The sequence below is a fragment of the Camelus dromedarius genome, chromosome 5 (genome assembly GCF_036321535.1).
Source record: "Camelus dromedarius isolate mCamDro1 chromosome 5, mCamDro1.pat, whole genome shotgun sequence".
Taxonomy (NCBI): Eukaryota; Metazoa; Chordata; class Mammalia; order Artiodactyla; family Camelidae; genus Camelus; species Camelus dromedarius.
In genome coordinates, this window is record NC_087440.1 from 85,087,648 (window position 1) to 85,106,572 (window position 18,925).

The 18,925-nt window shown below is 46.4% G+C and overlaps 1 protein-coding gene and 1 non-coding gene across 2 annotated transcripts; one reads left to right on the top strand and one right to left on the bottom strand.

Moving 5' to 3' along the window:
* Nucleotides 1–1,265: 1,265 nt before the first annotated feature.
* TRNAS-AGA (transfer RNA serine (anticodon AGA)) lies at nucleotides 1,266–1,338 on the top strand. Its single transcript has one exon. It is a non-coding gene; the product is annotated as a tRNA-Ser (tRNA).
* A 5,748-nt stretch (nucleotides 1,339–7,086) lies between these two features.
* Nucleotides 7,087–18,299, bottom strand: SERPINA11 (serpin family A member 11). Its single transcript, XM_031454252.2, has 5 exons — nucleotides 18,168–18,299; nucleotides 15,910–16,555; nucleotides 12,038–12,311; nucleotides 9,121–9,268; nucleotides 7,087–7,418 (listed from the first exon to the last, which is right to left on the bottom strand). The coding sequence occupies exons 2-5, from the start codon at nucleotides 16,550–16,552 to the stop codon at nucleotides 7,215–7,217; spliced, it is 1,269 nt and encodes a 422-aa protein (XP_031310112.2). The 5' UTR covers nucleotides 16,553–16,555; nucleotides 18,168–18,299; the 3' UTR covers nucleotides 7,087–7,214.
* Nucleotides 18,300–18,925: the final 626 nt, after the last annotated feature.

An 18,925-nucleotide genomic window follows, 5' to 3' on the forward strand; every position in this document is an offset into this window, starting at 1 on the left:
CTTGAACCATCTTAATGGTGAGATTCCAGACTTGGGTTTGGGCTTTGGGGGAAACAAGTCTCTTGGGTCTGAGGCAGATGTCACTGGGTCCAGCTCAGCTGACCAGGGTTTTGTGGATGACATTGGTTCAAAGCCATTGCCAACAAGAAAACAAACCTTGGATTTCCATTTGCCTTTTGCATCTTGCTCAGATGTCACTATCAGGAAACTCGTGGGGAGGTGGGACTGGGAACTGGAGTAGGATGTGGGTGGTTCCAGATTCCTGTCCTTTTGCAATTTTAATAGCACGCTGGTTTTTTTAACACATCAGGGGACAAAGAAAAGAACCCTCGTCTACAATGTTGAAAGATCCAGAGAAGGAACAAGATTTCTGACTACCAAGGTCATCTCACACAGTAGGGTTGCCACTGGAGACTGCAGATGAGTTGGTGTGGCGGGTTAGCCAGGGTTCACCAGAGAAGCAGAACCATAGATCATCTCTGTCTCTATCTCTGTCATTCTTTACCTATACATTTATCTTTATTATCTGAAAATGGCTTGAGCAACTCTGGAGGCTGGCAAGTCCCAAATCTGCAGAGCTGATATCCCAGTATGGGGGCTGTCGGGGAAGCGAATTCTCCCTTTCTCAGGGGAGGGTTGGCTTTTGGTTCTGCTCAGGCCTTCGATGGATTGAGGCCCGCTCACATTACGGAGGACAGTCTGCTTTATTTAGTCTACTGACTTAAATGTTAATCTCACCCAAAAAATACCCTCTCAGAAACACTCAGAATAATGTCTAGGCGCCATATGTCTGGGCACTCCATGACCCAGCCAAGCTGACACCTACTTTGAGGCCAGCACAACTGGCATGGAACATAGCTTCTCTTTGTTTTAGCAAGGATACATCTGGCTTCAGACAGTGAGAGAGAAGCTGATGTCAGCTCAAGAAAACTATAAATGCTGGATAGAATCTAAAATATAGATGGTTGAAGGTACTGGAGAACAATGTGGGAGCATGAATGAAGGGTGGGGACTGCTTTGCAGGGGAGCTCACATTTGCTGCTGCCTTTCGCTCTGGGACTTCTGCTGATTTGCAGTCGGGGGCGCTGTGGTGGGCAGGATATGATGGCTTCAAGTCTGTAATAGTGTCATCAAGCAGCGGAGACAAAAATGGGAGTTCAGAACCAACAAGAAGTTAGGACGTGAGGGTCTGAGTTCCTAGAGGAAGTGAATCCAGTGTGCTGCATGTAATTTCCCTTCAAGGAATTTTCTGATTCCTGTGGGGAGGAGGCTATAGCTCAGTGGTAGAGCACGTGCTTAGAATGCACAGGGTCCTGGGTTCAATCTCCAGTACCTCCATTAAAGAATAAATAAGTGAACCTAATTACCTATCCCCCCCAAAAGAATTTTCTAACTCTTAAGTGGTGAATGTATGGGATGATATGCTGAATAGTCATGTAAAAGTCACTTGGTACAATAACAGATTTTAGCAGGCTCCTGGTACTCAGGAGACAAAAATCGGTGTATGAACATGTGAAGGGGGTGGGACTCTGGAAAGCAGCCCAGGTGTTCATTTGAGACCTCCTCACTGCTGCATTGTGGGCGGAAGGCCAAGCAAACCAAACCTCAAAAGAGACTGAAACCCAGTCTTGCCTAATCGAGGGACTCTAGCTGCCTTAGAGAAGAAAATCAAATCTCCTCTTGAGGAAGAAAATAACCAAGGCTACATGAATTTTGATACATATTGTCTGACATCTAATAAAAAATGACCAGGCTTAAGAAATAACAGAAGAAAAAAAAAATAAGTGAAAACCAAGAGAAAAAAAGATAACATATTCACAGGTCTCCAGATACTGAGTTCTCAAACAGACTTTAACCACGGTTATTCTGCATAATGAGATAGATGAGAAAAAACAGAGACTGTCACAGAGACATGGAATCCATAAAAAGAATCAAATTAAGAGGGAGGGTGTAGCTCAGTGGTAAAGCGTGTGCTTAGCATGCATGAGGTCCTGGGTTCAATCCCCAGTACATCCATTAAAAAAATAATAATAACGATAAATAAATGAACCTAATTAACTCCCCCCCCCAAACCAAACCAAAAAAAGAGAAAAGGATCAAATTAAAATTCTAGTATTAAAAAATTAAGATAACTGAAATTAAGAATTAAGTAGAATCCTTTAATAGCAGATCAAACAGAGAAAAAGAGAGTAAAAGTGAGTGATGAGCAAATAGAAAATATCCAGATTAGGCCCAGAGAGAAAAAAGAATAGAAAATGCAGAAAAGCATGTAAGAGACATATGGAAGGTGATGGAGACGTCTAATACATGCCTAATTGTGGTCCCAGATAAAGAAGAAAAAATTGGAATAAAAGCAATTTTTAAAAAGATAGCATCTGAGACTTTTTCAAAAAGACATCAAATTGCATATTCAAGAAATTATACGAACCCCAAGCAGAATTAATGCATGAAAAACTGCACCTCAAGACATTATTTTAAAACAGTTGGAAGACCAAAAGGAGATAAAAAAATTTAAAGCAACCAGAGGGGGAGAAATTCATTACCTTCAAAGGATTATGAAGATTATAGATAACTCTTCAACCAAAATTGTGAAAGTCAGAGATACTGGAATGACATCTCCACAGCACTGAAACAAAACATCTGCCTACTTAGAATCCTACACCCAGTGAAATTATCCCTCAAGAATGAAGGCAAAACAAAGGTGCTTCACTGAATCAGTCTGGTTTCTTGACCGGGAAAACAGAGGCACTGCAAGCAGTTTTTGTAATAAAGGGTTTTATTACAGGAGCTGGGGCTTCTGTGAGTGTGGATGGATTGGGGGGATATGACGTCTGGAAGGCTGCAGCTGGAGGAACAGAGAGAGTCACCAACTACTTTAGCCTGAATTACGGGAGTGGCCAGGATAGCAAACAAACATTGAAAGCAAAACAAAGTAAGAAAAGCTAACAAGGACTTGTGAAAACAAAGCTGGAGGATTTGACTTAATATGAAGACTTATTATAAAGCTGCAATAATTAAGACAGTGTAGTATTGACAAAGAAAAGACAGATAGTTCAACAGAGTAGTAAACAAAGAGTCTAGAAAAGACCCTTTTATACATGAACAACTTCAAAGCTCTCAGCTCTGTTCCTGGCTGGAATGAAGGGAATAGAACATCTATGCCCATTTTCATGGGTTCCCTGAGACTCATGGGACCTTTAGGTGGGGTGACAGACACCAGAGGCCTCAATGACATTTTCCCCATGGCGTCCTGTGTATCTTTGTAGGCTGTACCTGGCTAGTGGCTTAGTCCCAACATCCAAAGCCTACTTGCTTGCAACTCAGGGACAAAATAAGTGTACCTGGGACTTTCTGACATTACAGAGATGGCTCAAGACCCACCAGAGGCAACAGCTTGAGATCTTTAAAAATGAATACATTTTAGGGAGATGTTGACTTACTTTGAAAATAGTCAGGCTCTTCCAGATGGTTAAAAGTTCGAGCTGGAGTATAAATACATATGGAATCTCCACTGGGGGGTAAACTGACTGAGTTCACAGATGATTGAAAGTGGCAGCTTAAGAGGGGAGGGGAGAAGCAACAGTGAATGATCACGAACAGCGATGTTTTCTAGAGAAACCCACGGGGCTCTCACCCACGTGTGCCTCCACAGGCACTCCCTCTGAGCGTCCCAGTGTCACAGCAAATGTCCCTGCAGCAAGAGTGCTCTCCCCTCCAGGTGAAGTCTTTCACGCCCAGCCAAAGTCCCTAAGACTCACCATCCACACATTTGGGTTTCAAAGATGTGCAGCTTACGTGGTCACTGGGAGGGGTCACATCTGACACCTGGGCCTGGTGGCCACTTGGGAGATTAGGACATTTCCCAGAGCTGAGCTGTGCTCTGTGGGAGTAAAGGGCAGCCTTGATGGCTGGGGCAGCCAAAAGAATAGCGTGGGAATAAAAGAAATGTTCATTGAGCACCTACTGTATACCAGGCTCTCAACGTGTCACACTCATAGCCTCATTGGGCGTTCACCGTTCTGTAAATTGGGTTTCGTATTTTCCATTTTGCAGAAGAGATTGAGGCACAAAGGAGTCAAGTAACATGTCCAAGTTTGTCCGACCAGTGGGAGGGGACAAGAATTCACTAGTGTCCAGAAGTTTGTTTCAACTTGTTTCCCAAGGAGAGGAGAGAGGACAAAAGGAAGGGAAAATGTGCTGCAGGTGCAGCTTGAAAGGGAGTGGGTTCCCTCCCACTAAACCCTCACACAGAACATGCTGTGCCCCTCTACCATGTCCTTCACCCCGCTCTCTCCATCCTCACCTCTGAGTCTTTGCCTCAAAATTCCCCTGCACAATTATTTAGTAAAGGGGTTTGGCTGGTTATTTGAGGCCATTCTCTGACTCAGAGGATGGTTATCAACAGATAAACGGGCGTGTTTGTCCTCCACCCATGCTTCTGGGTCTTTCTTCCCCAGATGCTCCAGCTCCTGGTGTTTCTCCCATCTCTTCCCTCCTTGGACCTAGAAGGTCAGGTCCTCACTGTGTAGGAGCCAAGGAGATGAGGCTGGGTGGCTTTTGAGCTGTGCTTCTGAGAGGAGGTGTGACCTAGAGGTTAAGCACAAGAGCTACGGAGTCGAACAGCCCAGTTCAAATCCAGGCTCTGCCACGGACTAGCACACTGTGCCTCCGTTTCCCCACCTGTAAGATGGAGACACGGCAGAACTACTGCACATGATTTGGGGGAACACTAAGCTTGTTGATATCCATCAACTGTCTATAATGGTGTCTAGTGTATAGTAAGTGCACAGCTAACATTAGGCATGTCTCTCCCTCAAACTCAGTGTTATTTCTCAAAAAGGCACTGGCCCCAGAGAGGGAGACTTGAAGGGTTGGTCACTGATTCTGTGATCACCATGCCTGGGCTAGACCAGAGAGTGAATGACCATCTCTAGACCAGAAGAGATGGCCAGGTTCCCCTTGTAGTTTCTCTTGGAAGAAGGATGAAAGGAAACTCATTATAGCATTCAGCTTAAATCCAGCCAGTGCTCTGCCTGGTCACCATCCAGGGCCCGGCTGCCCCGCGCCTGCATCGCAGGGGCACTTTCCTGCGCATGCTCTTGTCCACAGAGGACCCGTCCTTGCTGATTTCTCTCTCTAGTGTGTATTTCATTTACTTGTTTTGTTTACTGGGTGTTACCCCCAGTAGACTATAAGCCCCATGAGGGCAGGAATTATTGTCTGCTTTGTTCACGGCTCTAGTCCCAGTGTCTGACAGTGCCCGGCACATAGTGGGTCTTCAGTAAACCTGTTCTGAAGCACTGAATGTGTGCCTCCCAATAGCCCTGCACGTAGCCCACATAACAGCCGCCCACATACTTTAATATATGTACTTGTTCAATGTCCGTCTCCCCTGCAAGTCTGGGAGCCCCAGGAGGTTGGGATCTTGTCTGTCAGCTTCCCTACTCCACTCTCAGAATCTTCCAGAATGCCTGACCCAGTGTAAGATGTTCTACTCAGGAACCTCTTCCTTTGATGTCTCTGACTTGCAAGTTCTTAGGAAAACCAGTCACTTCTTTCTGCAGGAATCAGTCCCGCTGCTGGAGAGGAGTTTGGCAGCTCTTCAAGCATTTGAATACAGCTCGTCCTCAGGTTTTAGTTCAAAGTGACAGAAGGCTATGTGGCTGGCAGGTGGCCCAGGCCATGGGGCGGGCTCCTGTGAATCTCTCCTTTGTAATAAGAGAAGTGGTGTCCACAGACCCAATAGGCAGGCAGCGCCGAGTGGGGAGGGGGAGCAGAGGGCCAAATGGGGCTGGTTAGACATGGGATCGTATGTGGGTGGCCTGGTGGAGGAGGGGAGGGGTGGTCAGGACAGGGCACGTGATGGGGCTGGACTCACAACGCAGTGCCTTTCTGGCTGCCCCTCCACCATGGTCTCATCCATGCTCACATGTCAGAGGATTTTCCAATCACCACCTTGTCCACATCCACACCTGCTCACGCAGGCCTACGGTGGCTCCCCACTGTCTACAGGACGAAGTCCACACCCCTGACCCCGGCATCCAAAGCCTCCAACCTTTCACCTCCGAATCCCTGTCCAGCTCTTCTGCTCTGATCCAGCACAAGTTTGCTCAGGCTGCAAAACTGGTTTTCTTGTGTTTTCTCAGATCAGAACCTTTGTCTTTCTTTTCCCCAGTGGCCTTTGCCCATCACATATATCCTCCACCCTCTCCCAGACTATCTTATCCTCTTTCCCTTTATTTAAGACTTCCCTGCTTTTCAAGATCCAGCTGAAGCCGCTCCTCCTTGGGGTGGGGGTGGGGATTTCTACTCCTTGGTACAGCTTCTTCTGTACATGCCCCACCCACAGCCACTCTCTAAGTCTTGGCATCAACCTCGTGGTGGGCACAGGAGTTGTCACATACATGAAACATACATGCAGCTAAGTTGGCGTCTCTTTGAGTTTCCCCACCACATCCAGATAGATGCCTTTTTAAGATGGGAGGGCACACTTGTGGGAGCGGGGCTTCCGACCGCTAAAGGATGCATTATTGCATCTGCATACTGCCCCCAGATTCGTCCTGCTGACCAGGTGTGTGCTCTATGCCCACTGTCCCATCAGGCCATGAAGACTCTCCCCCTGTCTTTGATCCTGGGTTGTCCTTGGGCGTGGGACCTCTGTATCCAGATTGGCCCATCCCCACACCACCTTCTCCTTATGGAACATAGTTTGGAGCTCCTGTCCCAGCTTCCATCTCCTTTCAGGATGAACTAATCCCTGACATCCAGGGATGACGTTTCAGGATGACATCACTTTGCTGTACAGCCGAGATCGGCCACCATGAAGGGAGGGACTCGCTTACTTCTCCTGATGTCCTTTGTGCCTTTTCCTGGGACCTTTACCCAAAGGGCACTCAGGAAAGCCCAGCAGTGGTGGCAGCAGTGGCGGACGTCTCCAGGGAGCCCCTAACAGGAAGCTGTTCTCATCTTAACCTTCTAACCACAACTGACACAAGATTGTAGGAAATTGCAGAGGGAATGGCTGACCGCTGCTCTGCGTGTTGACCCTCCCTTGTAAGCATCTCCCCTCATTGTTCACAAAACCCAAGATCAACTTTATTAGCATCTTCACACTCTGACTACCTGGTCCCCACTGTACCCCCGAGATGCAGGCTGGGGCTGGCTCTCCTGATTTTCAGGCAGGGGACAAGACACCCGCTGGCCTCCCACCACAGTCACCCTGCAGCTGGGTTGACAACTTTTCCCAGGAAAAGGAGGCTCTGGGTGGTCACCTCCCAAAGGAGCAGCAGGAAAGGCCGATTGAAATGGGCGTGTGGGGCGGATGTCGCGGTCAGAGACTGGGCCTGAGAGAGGAGGCTGGAGGCGGCCCCGGCCTCGGTTCCCCGCTCACTCATGTCCACTGTCGCTTTGTGTGACACCTAGAAGGAAAGAAGAGGGGCAGAGACAGGGTCGGTCCAGGGCGCTCCGAGGGACCAGATTCCACCTGGTCTGGCACTAGGGAGATGGGGGCGGAGTCACCCCGCTCAGGCCCCGCCTCCCGAGGAAGCAACTCCAGCCTTTGTTTCATTTCCCTCCCCTCCCCATTTCTCTGCCTCCATCATTTCCTGAGGGGGGCGGTCACGCTATGCTGATTGCTCTTTGATGGGGAGACAGATGGACCTAAGCAAGGCTGAGGGAGGTCTGAGTATGTACCAGGCTACAGAAACCCTACAGTGATGTTTAGGGACATTTCCCAAGCACATGGCACAGACCCGAGTGTCACTTTCTGCCTTGAGCTGAACTTGCCCCCTCTATGCCTCAGTTTTCTCATCTTTACAATGGCTTGCTCAGCCTAAATCAACTGTTTTCCAAAAGAGCTCAGTGGAACGGGGTTCTCTGAGGTGCCAAGCCCTCCACAGGCCTCTGTGAAAAGGACTCTTTTTTTTAAAACCTCATTATCATGCAACTTCTTAGGAAGAAAGACTTCTGAGGCTTTAACAAAGAAAAAGTTGAAAAACATTCATTTCTAAAAAGGTCTATGAAGAGCCAAATCTAACATCTAAGGTCACCGTGATTGAAATTCTTTAAAAGGCTAAATTATTTCTTTTCCCTCTTGTTTTCTCTCTCCATGGCAGGCAAGTATGTGTGCACGCACACACACACAGACACACACACAGACACACACACACACACACAAGACCACGTCCCCGTTCCTTAGATTCACATTCCAAATCTCAGCTAGTCTTTCCCAAATAAAGGACAGAATACTTTCCTTATGAAATTCCCAGCAAAGACTTAAATGTTAACTAAATGTTTCCTCTTAAACAGAAAGAAAACTGAAGACCAGAGAAGGGCTTTTTTTGGCCTCCCTACTGTGGAAAATTGCATTATTCTTTTCAAGTGTGAGCTCCCCTTTCCTGTAGGGAGTTATCCGCCATCACCCGTGCCCTGTGACTTGCAGTGCCTCCTGCAGGAGAACAACACAAGCCCATCCCCTTGACGGTGACCTTGACTGTGGGACTTCCTTTAGCCAATGATATATGTGTGACCTTGACAGAGATCAGGTGTGAGAAGTGTTAGGTGCCGTTGCACATTTTCTCTTGTTTTGTCCCCACTGCTGGAAGAATGGTATGTCCCAAATGGGGGCTTCTCCTTAAACCTACATTCTGGAAGGAAGAAGATCTGAAGCAGATCTGTAACCAGGTGGAAGAGACATGCCTCTGACACGTCACATGGACAGGAAGTCAACCAGTTAAGATGAGGCACTGAGATTTGGGGTTGTTTGTTACTGCAGCAAAGCTGATAAATACACTCAAGAGCTGTAATAAAGGCCGATAGAGCTCCACTGCCTGCCCTTGGAGGATGTTTAAGGGATTAAAACACCTGGGGAACTTCTGCTTCTGTGGTTGACCTTGAATGTGCATCTACTCTATTCAAGACTCTGTTCCTGCTTTGAAGAATATAGAAGTCTAGAAGAAAGGGGAGTGGAAAGGGAGCTGCCTGTGAAAAGAAATCTTAAGAGTGTGATATTAAAGAACCAGAATAGAAGACAGGGGGAACCTGACTTTAATATGCACCTAATATCAAAGGAGAAGACATAACCTCCCCCGCAGACAGACGCATCCATGTTCACTGCCTTACCCTGGACATGGTTCTGTTGAGCTTCCCAGTGATTCCTGACAAGTCAGCTTCAAAGTTGAATAAGTCGGTGAGACCAACATGGGCAAGGACCTCTTCTAGGTTGTATGTTCCCGAAATTGAAAACCTTGGCAAATGCAAATCCAACAGGCTGGGGAGAGAATCAGACAGAGAAGGGCTGCTGTCTTGTTATCTTGTCCTGTCTGTTGGCAGCCTGAGCTCTGGGAGGGAGACGTGTTTCCCAGAGGGAGGGGGAACCAGTCTTCTCGTGGCTCTACCTGCAGTGCCAGAACATTCTACCACCCAGAGCCTCCTTCTCTTCCCACCTCATAGAGTGTCTATGTCTGGATCTGAGAAGACTTCCAGCACAGCTAGAGGTCTTTGAGTTTGTCACATTTCTGGAGGGCTTTCTGGGTGCCAGACATTGGACAAGGTTTACAAGACTTAACCAATTGATGCCACAACATAACCGTGTAAAGTGAATACTGTTAACATTTCCCCACCTCCACAGCCATTTCACCAGCACGTCCTGTGGGCTGTTTCTGAACTAGATCCTGAATCCATCTATTGGCAAACCCCTAACATAAGCTACACCATTGCTCACCTGTCTGAGTTTCAGGGGCTTTTGAAGATCTGATGAAAGATCATGTACGTAAAGTGTGGGCACAAATCAACCATAACTCTCCCTCCTGTTACCGGCATGCTTTTGCCACCAGAGCACCATATTCCTTGTGTTAGGTTCACAGGCTTCTTTTGACCCAGAGAAAATCTGTCCCTTTCTCCCAGGTTAATTCTTCTCTGGAAGTATTGTTTGACAGTTGTCAGGACACCTGCAAACTTGGTTAGTTAATAGCAGCTGGGACTTCTGCCTCTAATGAATGCAGATTAGAGACTCTAATTTAGGTTGGAGTATCAACCTGTTCAACTCTTGGGCAAAAATAAGGATCCAGGAGTCTAACTGAAGTGGGAGGCAGTTGCAAGTCAGGGGTTGAACTTGGAAAGGAGGAAATGGATCTGGAAACAGAAAACAAAGCCATCTCATCTCGGCCTACATGACAAAATTTGCACAGGCAGCACTTGGACGGGCAGGCCCCCACCGTGGGGAGGGGTTTGAGTCTAGAAGAAGGGCATCTGGTAGAGAGCCCAGCACACAGTAGGTGTCCCGCAAGTGTAAACGAAGAAATGAACAGTTACTAGGAAGTGTGGGTCCCCTGGGCAAGCTAAACTTCCTCACAGATGAATGGAGGGAAACCTAGAAGCCTGAATTTTCCAGGTCTGAAAGCCCATTAAAATAATGCCATGTTATGTAACTCTCTGGCATGAGAAATAGTATCAGGGAGCATCTGAGATTTGGAAAAATAACTTGGGTTGGTTTTGATTTTTGAAGGTCAAAGTGAGAATTCAAAACAGGCCCTTCCTAAGGGAAAACCTACTGGTCTAGAAGATTCTTCCTCCTGTGAAGGGGCAGGGGTGGTTTCACCCCAAGGGAGCTTGAGAATACGGGGCTGGAACCAGACACTGACCAGAGCTATGCAGATTCGGAGACATCAGGATTATACTTTAAATCCTGCAGTCTGTTCTTGTCCTGTTATCTCTTTCATTTGGTACTTGAATCTCTAGCCAAACACAAACCACCCTTTCCCTGTTTTTGGTACTTTAATGTCATTGGGGTGCTGAGAGAAGGCTCCTGTGGGCATGAAGGTAACTGACGCCAGGTGGTGATGGTGGATGAAAGACAGCCATCAGGAGGTTTGATCTGTAACACCTCCCCTCCAATCGGGGTGGGCTCTGTGAGTGCTCTGACCAATAGAATCTGGCAGAAGTGACACTGTGCTGATTTCTGAGCCCTTCACTTCCTGTCTTTTGGAATCCTCCTTCCTGGAGGGCTGATTTGTCATGTAACAATATCAACTGTACTGAGCAGCTGGGCAGAAGCTCAAGCTAGTCCCGTGGAGATGCTTCACACAGAGAGAGAGAGATGCCTGCTCAGCCCTTAGCTCAGCCTGCCAGGCTCCAGACATCTGAATGGAGGAGCATTCAGTGCTCCAGCCCCAGCCACCACCTAACTCTAATATTTGAGACCCCCAAAGGAGAACTGCCCAGCTGAGCTCCATCCAACCACAGAACTGAGATAGCTAATATATGGGTTTTTTTCCAAGCCATTCCATTTTGAAGTGGTTTGTTATCCAGCAAGAGGTAATTAGAACTCAAGACCAGATTTCTCCTCGGAGGGCCCCATAACGGAAGGTAGATTCCAAGGATGGGTTAGCTGGAGTATGGGGTCTAGGGAAACCAGAAAAGGCTAAAGCCACTGTGAGAAAACCATAAACCAAAAAGCAAGCGAGACAGAAGAGGATAGGTAAACATCCCCCCAAACTGGCAATTGGCACCTTGATTTTTCACAATACTCCTCTTGGTATTTAATTTCTTGAAGAAATATTTTCATGAAAAAAGAGGCCCTCTTAAGAAATGTCCACTGTTCTGTGGGAGTCAGAATTATTCTTAATAATTCTCCTTGATCTACTTTGTTGCCTACACTTAACTACACTTAATTCTGGTTGTAAGTTATTATTTGGAGAAAAAGGGAAGAGAAGGGAGTTTGGGTAGAAAGAAGCCCGGGAGAGGATAAGAATGATCATTGGCCATGAGCTCTTCTCATGAACCAGGTACCACTCTCATATTCTACACGCTTTAACTTGATAAGTCCTTTGAGCAACCTGATGTGGTGGTTATTACGGCCTCATCTCACACTGAGGAACTCCGAGGCCCAAAGGGTAAGGATGGCCCAAGGTCACACTGCTGGCTACACAGCAGGGAAGCGAACCAAGCCAGGGTTTGGGGTTTTTGCAACTGGAGCTGATCAAGGCCGCCTAGGGTTTTCAAATAAAGCCTGCAGGAGTCTTCCCAATCCGGCACTTACCTGGGCAGGAGCAATTGGTCCCATTTCCTCAGGGTCTCTGGCTGCAGAGCTGCCTCCACCTGGGCCATTTTCCCCGGGTCAGGGAGGATCAGTAGGACCCTGGCATTTCCACTGTACTCTATCTGGAGGACGGTGCAAGCCACCTCCTGGTCATAGAGGAACCTGTGCATTTCCTTTTGGTGCATCATGGGGATGCGGAGAGAGGTCCTGTCGTCCACAAAGAAGCTCTCTTGCTTCTGGGTCTGGTAGCGATTGAAAGGATGCTTCCACTTGGCTTAGGGCACAAAACCCACAAAACCATTAGAATACGCTCTAAGAGAGCCAAGTCTGGGCAGTCTTACACTGTCCCACTGGTTGGAAATGCAGAATCTCAGAATCCTCTCTCTTCCAACTTACAATCTCCACCCACAACCCCCTCCTGACTTGCCCTCCTGAAAGTACTGGTCTTGGTGACACGGGGAGGGGACCGGCTCATCCTGTCCCTCAGGCCCACAGCTTATCAGTGGCCAAGCATTGCTGATTCTGCCTCCAAAGCCACAGCTTTATTCAGGTCACTACCTGTCTCTGTTCTTCCAGCCTTATTCTCCTCCAAAACATTTTCCAAACTGTAGCCAGATTGATCTTTCTAAAACAGGTGTGATCACATCACTCTACAGTTTCAAACTTTTTGGTGATTCTGGGATCCTATAGATAAAGCCGAGGGTTCTCAACATGGCCACCGATTACCTTTTCATTGCAACTCTCATCACACCCACCTAGGTATTCCCCTATTGTGTTTTATGCTCCATCCAACTAAATTTGTTGCAGTTTCTTGAAAATGCAGTGGTAGCTTTTTCCTGGACCTTTGCACATACTGTGTTTTCAACCTGAACCCTCTTCTCTCCACCTGTCCCACAGTCTCTTCGCCTGAGTAAATCCAACTCACCCTATGTGTCTCAGCTTAGAAGCCTCTCTTCTAGGATGGCTTCCCTCACTTCCTGAGTCTGGAAAGTTGTATCTTTCAAGAGCTCCATGGCACCTGTACTTAGTCAAATACAGCATCACTTTCCCATTGAGCTGCAATTGTGTTTTTACTTATTGACAACTCACATGGGACTGTGAGCGACACAGAGTGGGAAAACCCTACCTTATTCATAGATTTCACCAAGAGGTCAGCAAAGTCGCTGTGATGTAGTCAGTACTTAATGTTTGCTTTTGAATGAATGAATGAATAACATTCCTAGAGTCCTCAAACATGAGACCAAAGTCTAACTTAAAATCTTTAATTCAGAAATTTAAAACATGCTTGACCCTGTGTCAGACTCTGGAGAATCAAAGATTAGACTTCTGGGAAGTATCACAGACTGATTGAAAAAAGCTTTTTTTTTTCTGCTTAAACGGTTTAAAAACCTGGATAAAATAATGGATCCATGAACAAAAACAAATAAGTAACTGATTTCAAAAACAAGAAGCCAACTTCCAGATACAAACCAGGAGTGCACATCTCTGGCTTGGGGCTGAGGTCATCTGGCTCGGAGATTATCAGAATCAGATGCAGCCCATATGGGTGGTATTTAATGTCTTCTCAGAGGAAATAAATGCAGTTCACGCCCGCAGTTGGAACTGATCTCTCTGCAAATAGCTAGAAGCTGTAAGAGGCAATTCCTTTCCCATTTGGGAAGCCTGGATTGAAAACTCTGCCCAGCAACCTGGCCATGAGATAGGACAGGTCACCACATTTCCAGGCAGGGGGAAAGGACCACAATGTTCTTCATGCTCATTTCTCATTCAGTGCAGGAATTCTCAAATCTAGAAGAGGTCTATGTTCTCATTACTCCCTGGAACTCACTAACCTAGAAATTCATATAGAATCAGTAAAACCAATAGGATAAGACCAGAGGCAGATGTGAACTTGTCTTTTAGAGACACTTCCACAACAGTCCATAAGAAGCTTGTACAAAAGGATGATTTCTACTGAAGATGAGCTCAAAGCTGAAAATTTCAGTCTTCTTTTGAGAGAGAATCAGTAGGCGCAACAAACCTAAGAATTCACAGTTCAGGATCCTGAGATAATAGAAATAATCTAAGAGAGAGATATTTTTAAGTGTGTAAAAAATGGAAGAAATAAAATTCATAGGAACAGGTCATTATGGCAAAATAATTGGTAGCCTTGAGAGAAATAAGAATTCAAATGAAAATATAGTCAGTAACCCAAAAACTCAGCAGATGGTTAAACCATAGATTAGCCATGGCTGAAGTGAGAAGTAATAAAATGGAAGCTAGAGCCGAAGAAATCACCCAGCTGGCAGCACAAAGAGATAAAGAGATGTTTTCCTCTCTTAATCAGGACATACAAAGGTGAGCCTGGTGTGTCTTGCACCAGAAAGTAGGGAAGTGTTCCCCCCAAATCAGCAAAGATGGAGGTACAGCAAAAGACACAGGAACCAATTAAAAGAGCTCTAACAATGGTCAGTATTAGAGAATTTTGAGCAACATAATTAGGTAGTATTGGATTATAATCCAAAATATAAGATAAATATCCATGAGTCCATAATTATGTAAATAAGTGATTGAATAAATAAATGTGAGAGAAGAGAAAACCTCCCATACAGAAGAATTCCAAATAATTTATGTAGCTCTTCCTCTTTCAAGGAGACAGAGCATAACTCCCCACGCCATAAGTGTGGGGGGTACACAGTGACTCTCTCCAAAGAACACAGTATGAAAAGGGAGAAGTCTACCAAGCATCATCTTAGCCGTGTGATCAAAGTCAACATCAACAGTGATGTCAGGTTGATAGTATGTCTCCTTGACATGATGGGACAAGAATGGCACTTCACCTCTGTGGCCTTCTTCCCATGTCCCGTAACCCCAGTCTTAATCATGGGGAAAACACCAGGCAAATCCCAATCTTAGGACATTCAGGCAAACTATCTAGCCAGCACTCCTCAAAATTGTCAAGGTCATTAAAAGCAAGGAAAGTTTGAGAAACTGCCGAAGCTAAGAGGAGCCTAAATTGACATGATGACTGAATGTAAATGTGGATTCGCATGGGATCCAGGAAGAGAAAAGAACATCAGGTAAAAACTAAGGAAATCTAAATAAAGTATGAACTGAAGTTAAGCAAAATTTAGAAATCTAAATTTCCTCCCAGCAGAAATCTCCACGTAAGGCCACTAATGCAGGAAATAACCAAAGTAAAGAGAAATGGACCTCAAGACGTGAAAATTTCAGTGCAACAGTCAAAACAAGCTATCGCTATAAATTAAGATGTGATAATGACACCGAAACCTAAGTGCGAAATACACCAGTTGTGTAGTGTTAAGAGACGTGGAGTGTATTCTAGATGATTGTGGACACGCACTTGATGTGCACCCATGGACGTGAAGGGCACACAGCAACCCTAGGGCAGTGGTTGCCTTTGGGGAGGCATGGAAGGAGGGAAATGGGACCAGGCAAGGACTGCAAAGGAACTGGACTGAATCTGCAATACTATATTTAAAAAAAAAAAATCTGAAGTGAATGGTAAAATGCTACCATTTGTTCATTCTTGGAGGGGGAGTGTATGGTGGTTTTTATATTATTCTTTGCATTTCTGTAGCTTGAAATAGATAATAATTTAAAAATAAAATATTTTTATAAAAGTGAATTATTAATAGAAAAGTGGGATTGAATATAAGTTTTGTTAAAAAACGATGCAAATAGAACTGAAAAAACATGGCAAAGAGAAATCAAATATTGATAAATTAAGAAGTTGTCATATAAAGACACTACTTCAATGTTTGGAGGTAACTTCTGGAAGAAACAGTTGTAAGACTTCAAAATTAGTGCTTTTTAGGGACAGGGCTGGAGATAGAGGAGGAGGCATTACACCTGCCCAGGCCAGCCCTCACCTTTGAAGAAGATGTAATTCAAGAGAACCATGAGCGTGTCTTGCGTGAACTCCTCCAGGCAGTCCACCACCTGCCCGTAAGTTTGCTTTCTCACGTAGTCATTAATCTGCCTCCTAGTTGTATTGGAATCTGTGAAATTGGCAGAAAAAGCAAAAGCCCCGTACAGCTCCCTGATGATGTCCAAAAAGCGCTGCTGAGGCTTCAGCTGCTTGTCCATGAACAGAGAGTTGCTGACTTTCAGTTCCAGTTTGGGGCTGGGCAGGTCGAGGGTGTGGATGAGGCTCTGGAAGCCATGGTGGATGTCAGCTTCTGGGGTCTCCGTGAGGTTGAAGCCGAGGCCCTCCAGGATCTGAGTCGGGGTGTCAGCTTGTGCCCCCAGAGAGAGCAAGGCCAGGGTGGTGGAGATGCTCACAGGAGAGAAGAAGATGTTTCCTGGGGTTTCTGCTGCCAGCTGCTTATACAAACGCAGAGCGAAGTTGGTAATGGTAGGTGTGACTTTGTGGTAGGCAGGGAGAGGCTCTGACAGCTGACCCCGGGGGGCTTCAGGCACCCCCAGGTTCTTATCTCCACGGGCAGGAAAGGTCTGACTGTGGACCGAGGCCAGGATCTCCGCTCCCAGCAGCCACAGCCACGCTGGTCCCATCCTCTGAAAACAAGATGTTGAACATGCCATTGTTTTTCATAAATAACTTCAAGGCTCCTCTTTGTTTATACAATAAACCTCCCATCCAAACTATCCCACAGACGCGTCAGGCGGGGCACTGCAGAGGGTGAGGTGGGCGTGAGTAAGCAGGACTCCAGACACTTCCCCCGGGGTTCTCAGCGATGCGGCCCTTTATAGCTTTATATACTGATCTGTCTGGAAGATTTCATTGAGAAAAGGACTCTGGGCTTAAAAAAAAATTCCATGGTCTTTTCTCCCTGCCTCCCCCACTGCATCCATCCATCCTTCCTTCCTTTTTCTTTTTCTTTTTCTTTCTTCTTTCCAGTCATTCTTTCGATTATTCATTAACTTTCAAAAACAGGGTTGACCCTCAATCTACAGAGCAGATGTTCAGGACACTGTGACACAAGTGATGCCAGGCCTCCCTGGCACCTGGGTGTGGCCATTAACTAGAATCTGCCAACGGGAGGGGAGAGGATGACGCGTGTATCTCCTGGGCCAGATCCTCCCAGAAAGGGGAGCGCCCTCTCCTCTTTGGGTCTTCTTTAGCGGGAGTGTGGATGTGACCATCAGCCATGGGGACACCGTGGGTGGGGGCAGCTCAGGAGAATGAGGGGTGGCAAAGCCACAGGATGGATGGAGCCTGGGCGGAGAGATGAGAGAGGTCAACTCTGTCTCCATCAAACCTGTTATCTCAAGGACCTCTCGTCACACGCAGGGGCGGAAGCCTGTATCTTAACTGATGGTTCAGGGAAGATAGCCTTTATGGGTTGAATTGTATCTTTCCCTCCCCCCATTCCTACACTGAAGTCCTAATCCCCAGTATCTCAGAATGTGATCTTGTTTGGAAATAGGGTCACTGAGTTAATTAATTAGTAAGAGGCTAATCTGGGCCCTAATCTAATATGACTGGTATCCTTCTAAAAACGGGAAACTGGACACAGACACACAGGGAGACGACGTGAAGGTGAAGGGAGAGAGCAACCAGGGTGATGCTTCTGCAAGCCAGGGAGCCCCAAAGACGGCCAGCAGACCCCCAGAAACAGAGAGGCTTAGAACAGATTCTCTCTCCGAGCCTCAGAAGGAGCCAGCCCTGCCAACACCCTGATCTCGGATTTCTGGTGCCCAAAACTGTGAGATGACACGTTTCTGCCATTTAAGCCACCAGTCTGTGGTCCTGTATAATGGCAGCCCTGGGGACCCAACACAGTATCTCCTGTGCTTTAGGTTGTGTGACCCAGGGGGTCCCAGTGCTTCAGGGCGGGGAGTGCAGGCCCACGTCTTCACAGAGCACACACTTGGGCCCCCCACTCCACCTTGCTGTCCCCTTGCCCCCTTCAGAACTGACCCTTCCATTGTCCCAGCCCACAGCCGCTGCCCGCAGCTGCCCGCTGTGTCCTTGCTGTTTGTCCTGATAGCTTCCGTGTCTTAATCAGCGCCTTGACCTTTTGCCCAAACTAATGGTCTATCGGTTGGTTACAAATGCCATGGTCGTGTGGGAGAGCTCTTATTTTTGCAGATGGTTTACAGCTCCCTAAATCCCCCACCACACCCCAAAGGCCAGTTGTTGGGAGGCTGAAGGTAGCCGCCTTACCGGTTATGTTGAAACACAGTTTGCAGGTCAAAGTACCGCGGGCAGTTTTCCAAGGCCACGTCCTGCCCCCTCCGCCGCGGCCCGCTTACCAACAGATTCCGTTGAAGCTGGGAAGCAGAGCAATTGAAATATTGGCCTGCCCCTGGGGGAAATAAGAACTACAGCTGCAATAAAACTTCTTCCGGTTTATTTGTTTTTAATCCCAATGATCTCGCCACTATTTTCTACTTCCTGCACCCCCAGGATGCCCTGATTTTCCCAGAGGACTGAATTGTAAGTCAGGGGGCCTGGGTTTGAATCAAGGCTGTGCAGTTAAGTCACTGGGTGATACTGGGCAAAGGAAGCTCTCTGAACCACAGTGAGTTATTTGCAGAATGTGAATAATAACAATGCCTACCTCCTAGGGGTGGGGTTGCTTAAGGATTATAAGAAATAACTTTGATAAGAAATATATATATATATACAAAAATTTTTTTTTAAAGTCTAAATTTGGTCCGCTCAAAAAAAAAAAAAAGAAATAATATAATATAAAGCACCTGGCCTATAGGAAACATGCAATGTTAATTTTTACACCTTTCTACTGAGGCTGGATGGAATCACACCCTAATTTATTTCTTTATACCCTTTCCAGAAAGATCCCAGAACAAAATTAAGAACTCCATTAATTAATTATAATATCCTTATTTATTGTTTATTTTGTGGTGGGGATATTAGATACAGTGTATCACCGGTTCCAAGCCAGACTTGTGCTCAGAGGC

Coding starts and splice junctions, on each gene's coding strand:
- SERPINA11 (XM_031454252.2), bottom strand. CDS start 16,552: ATGGGACCAGCGTGGCTGTGGCTGCTGGGAGCGGAGATCCTGGCCTCG. Junction 12,312..15,909: donor GAATTACATCTTCTTCAAAG/GTGAGGGCTGGC, acceptor TTGTGCCCTAAG/CCAAGTGGAAGCATCCTTTC. Junction 7,419..9,120: donor TCAACAGAACCATGTCCAGG/GTAAGGCAGTGA, acceptor CTTTCCTTCTAG/GTGTCACACAAAGCGACAGT.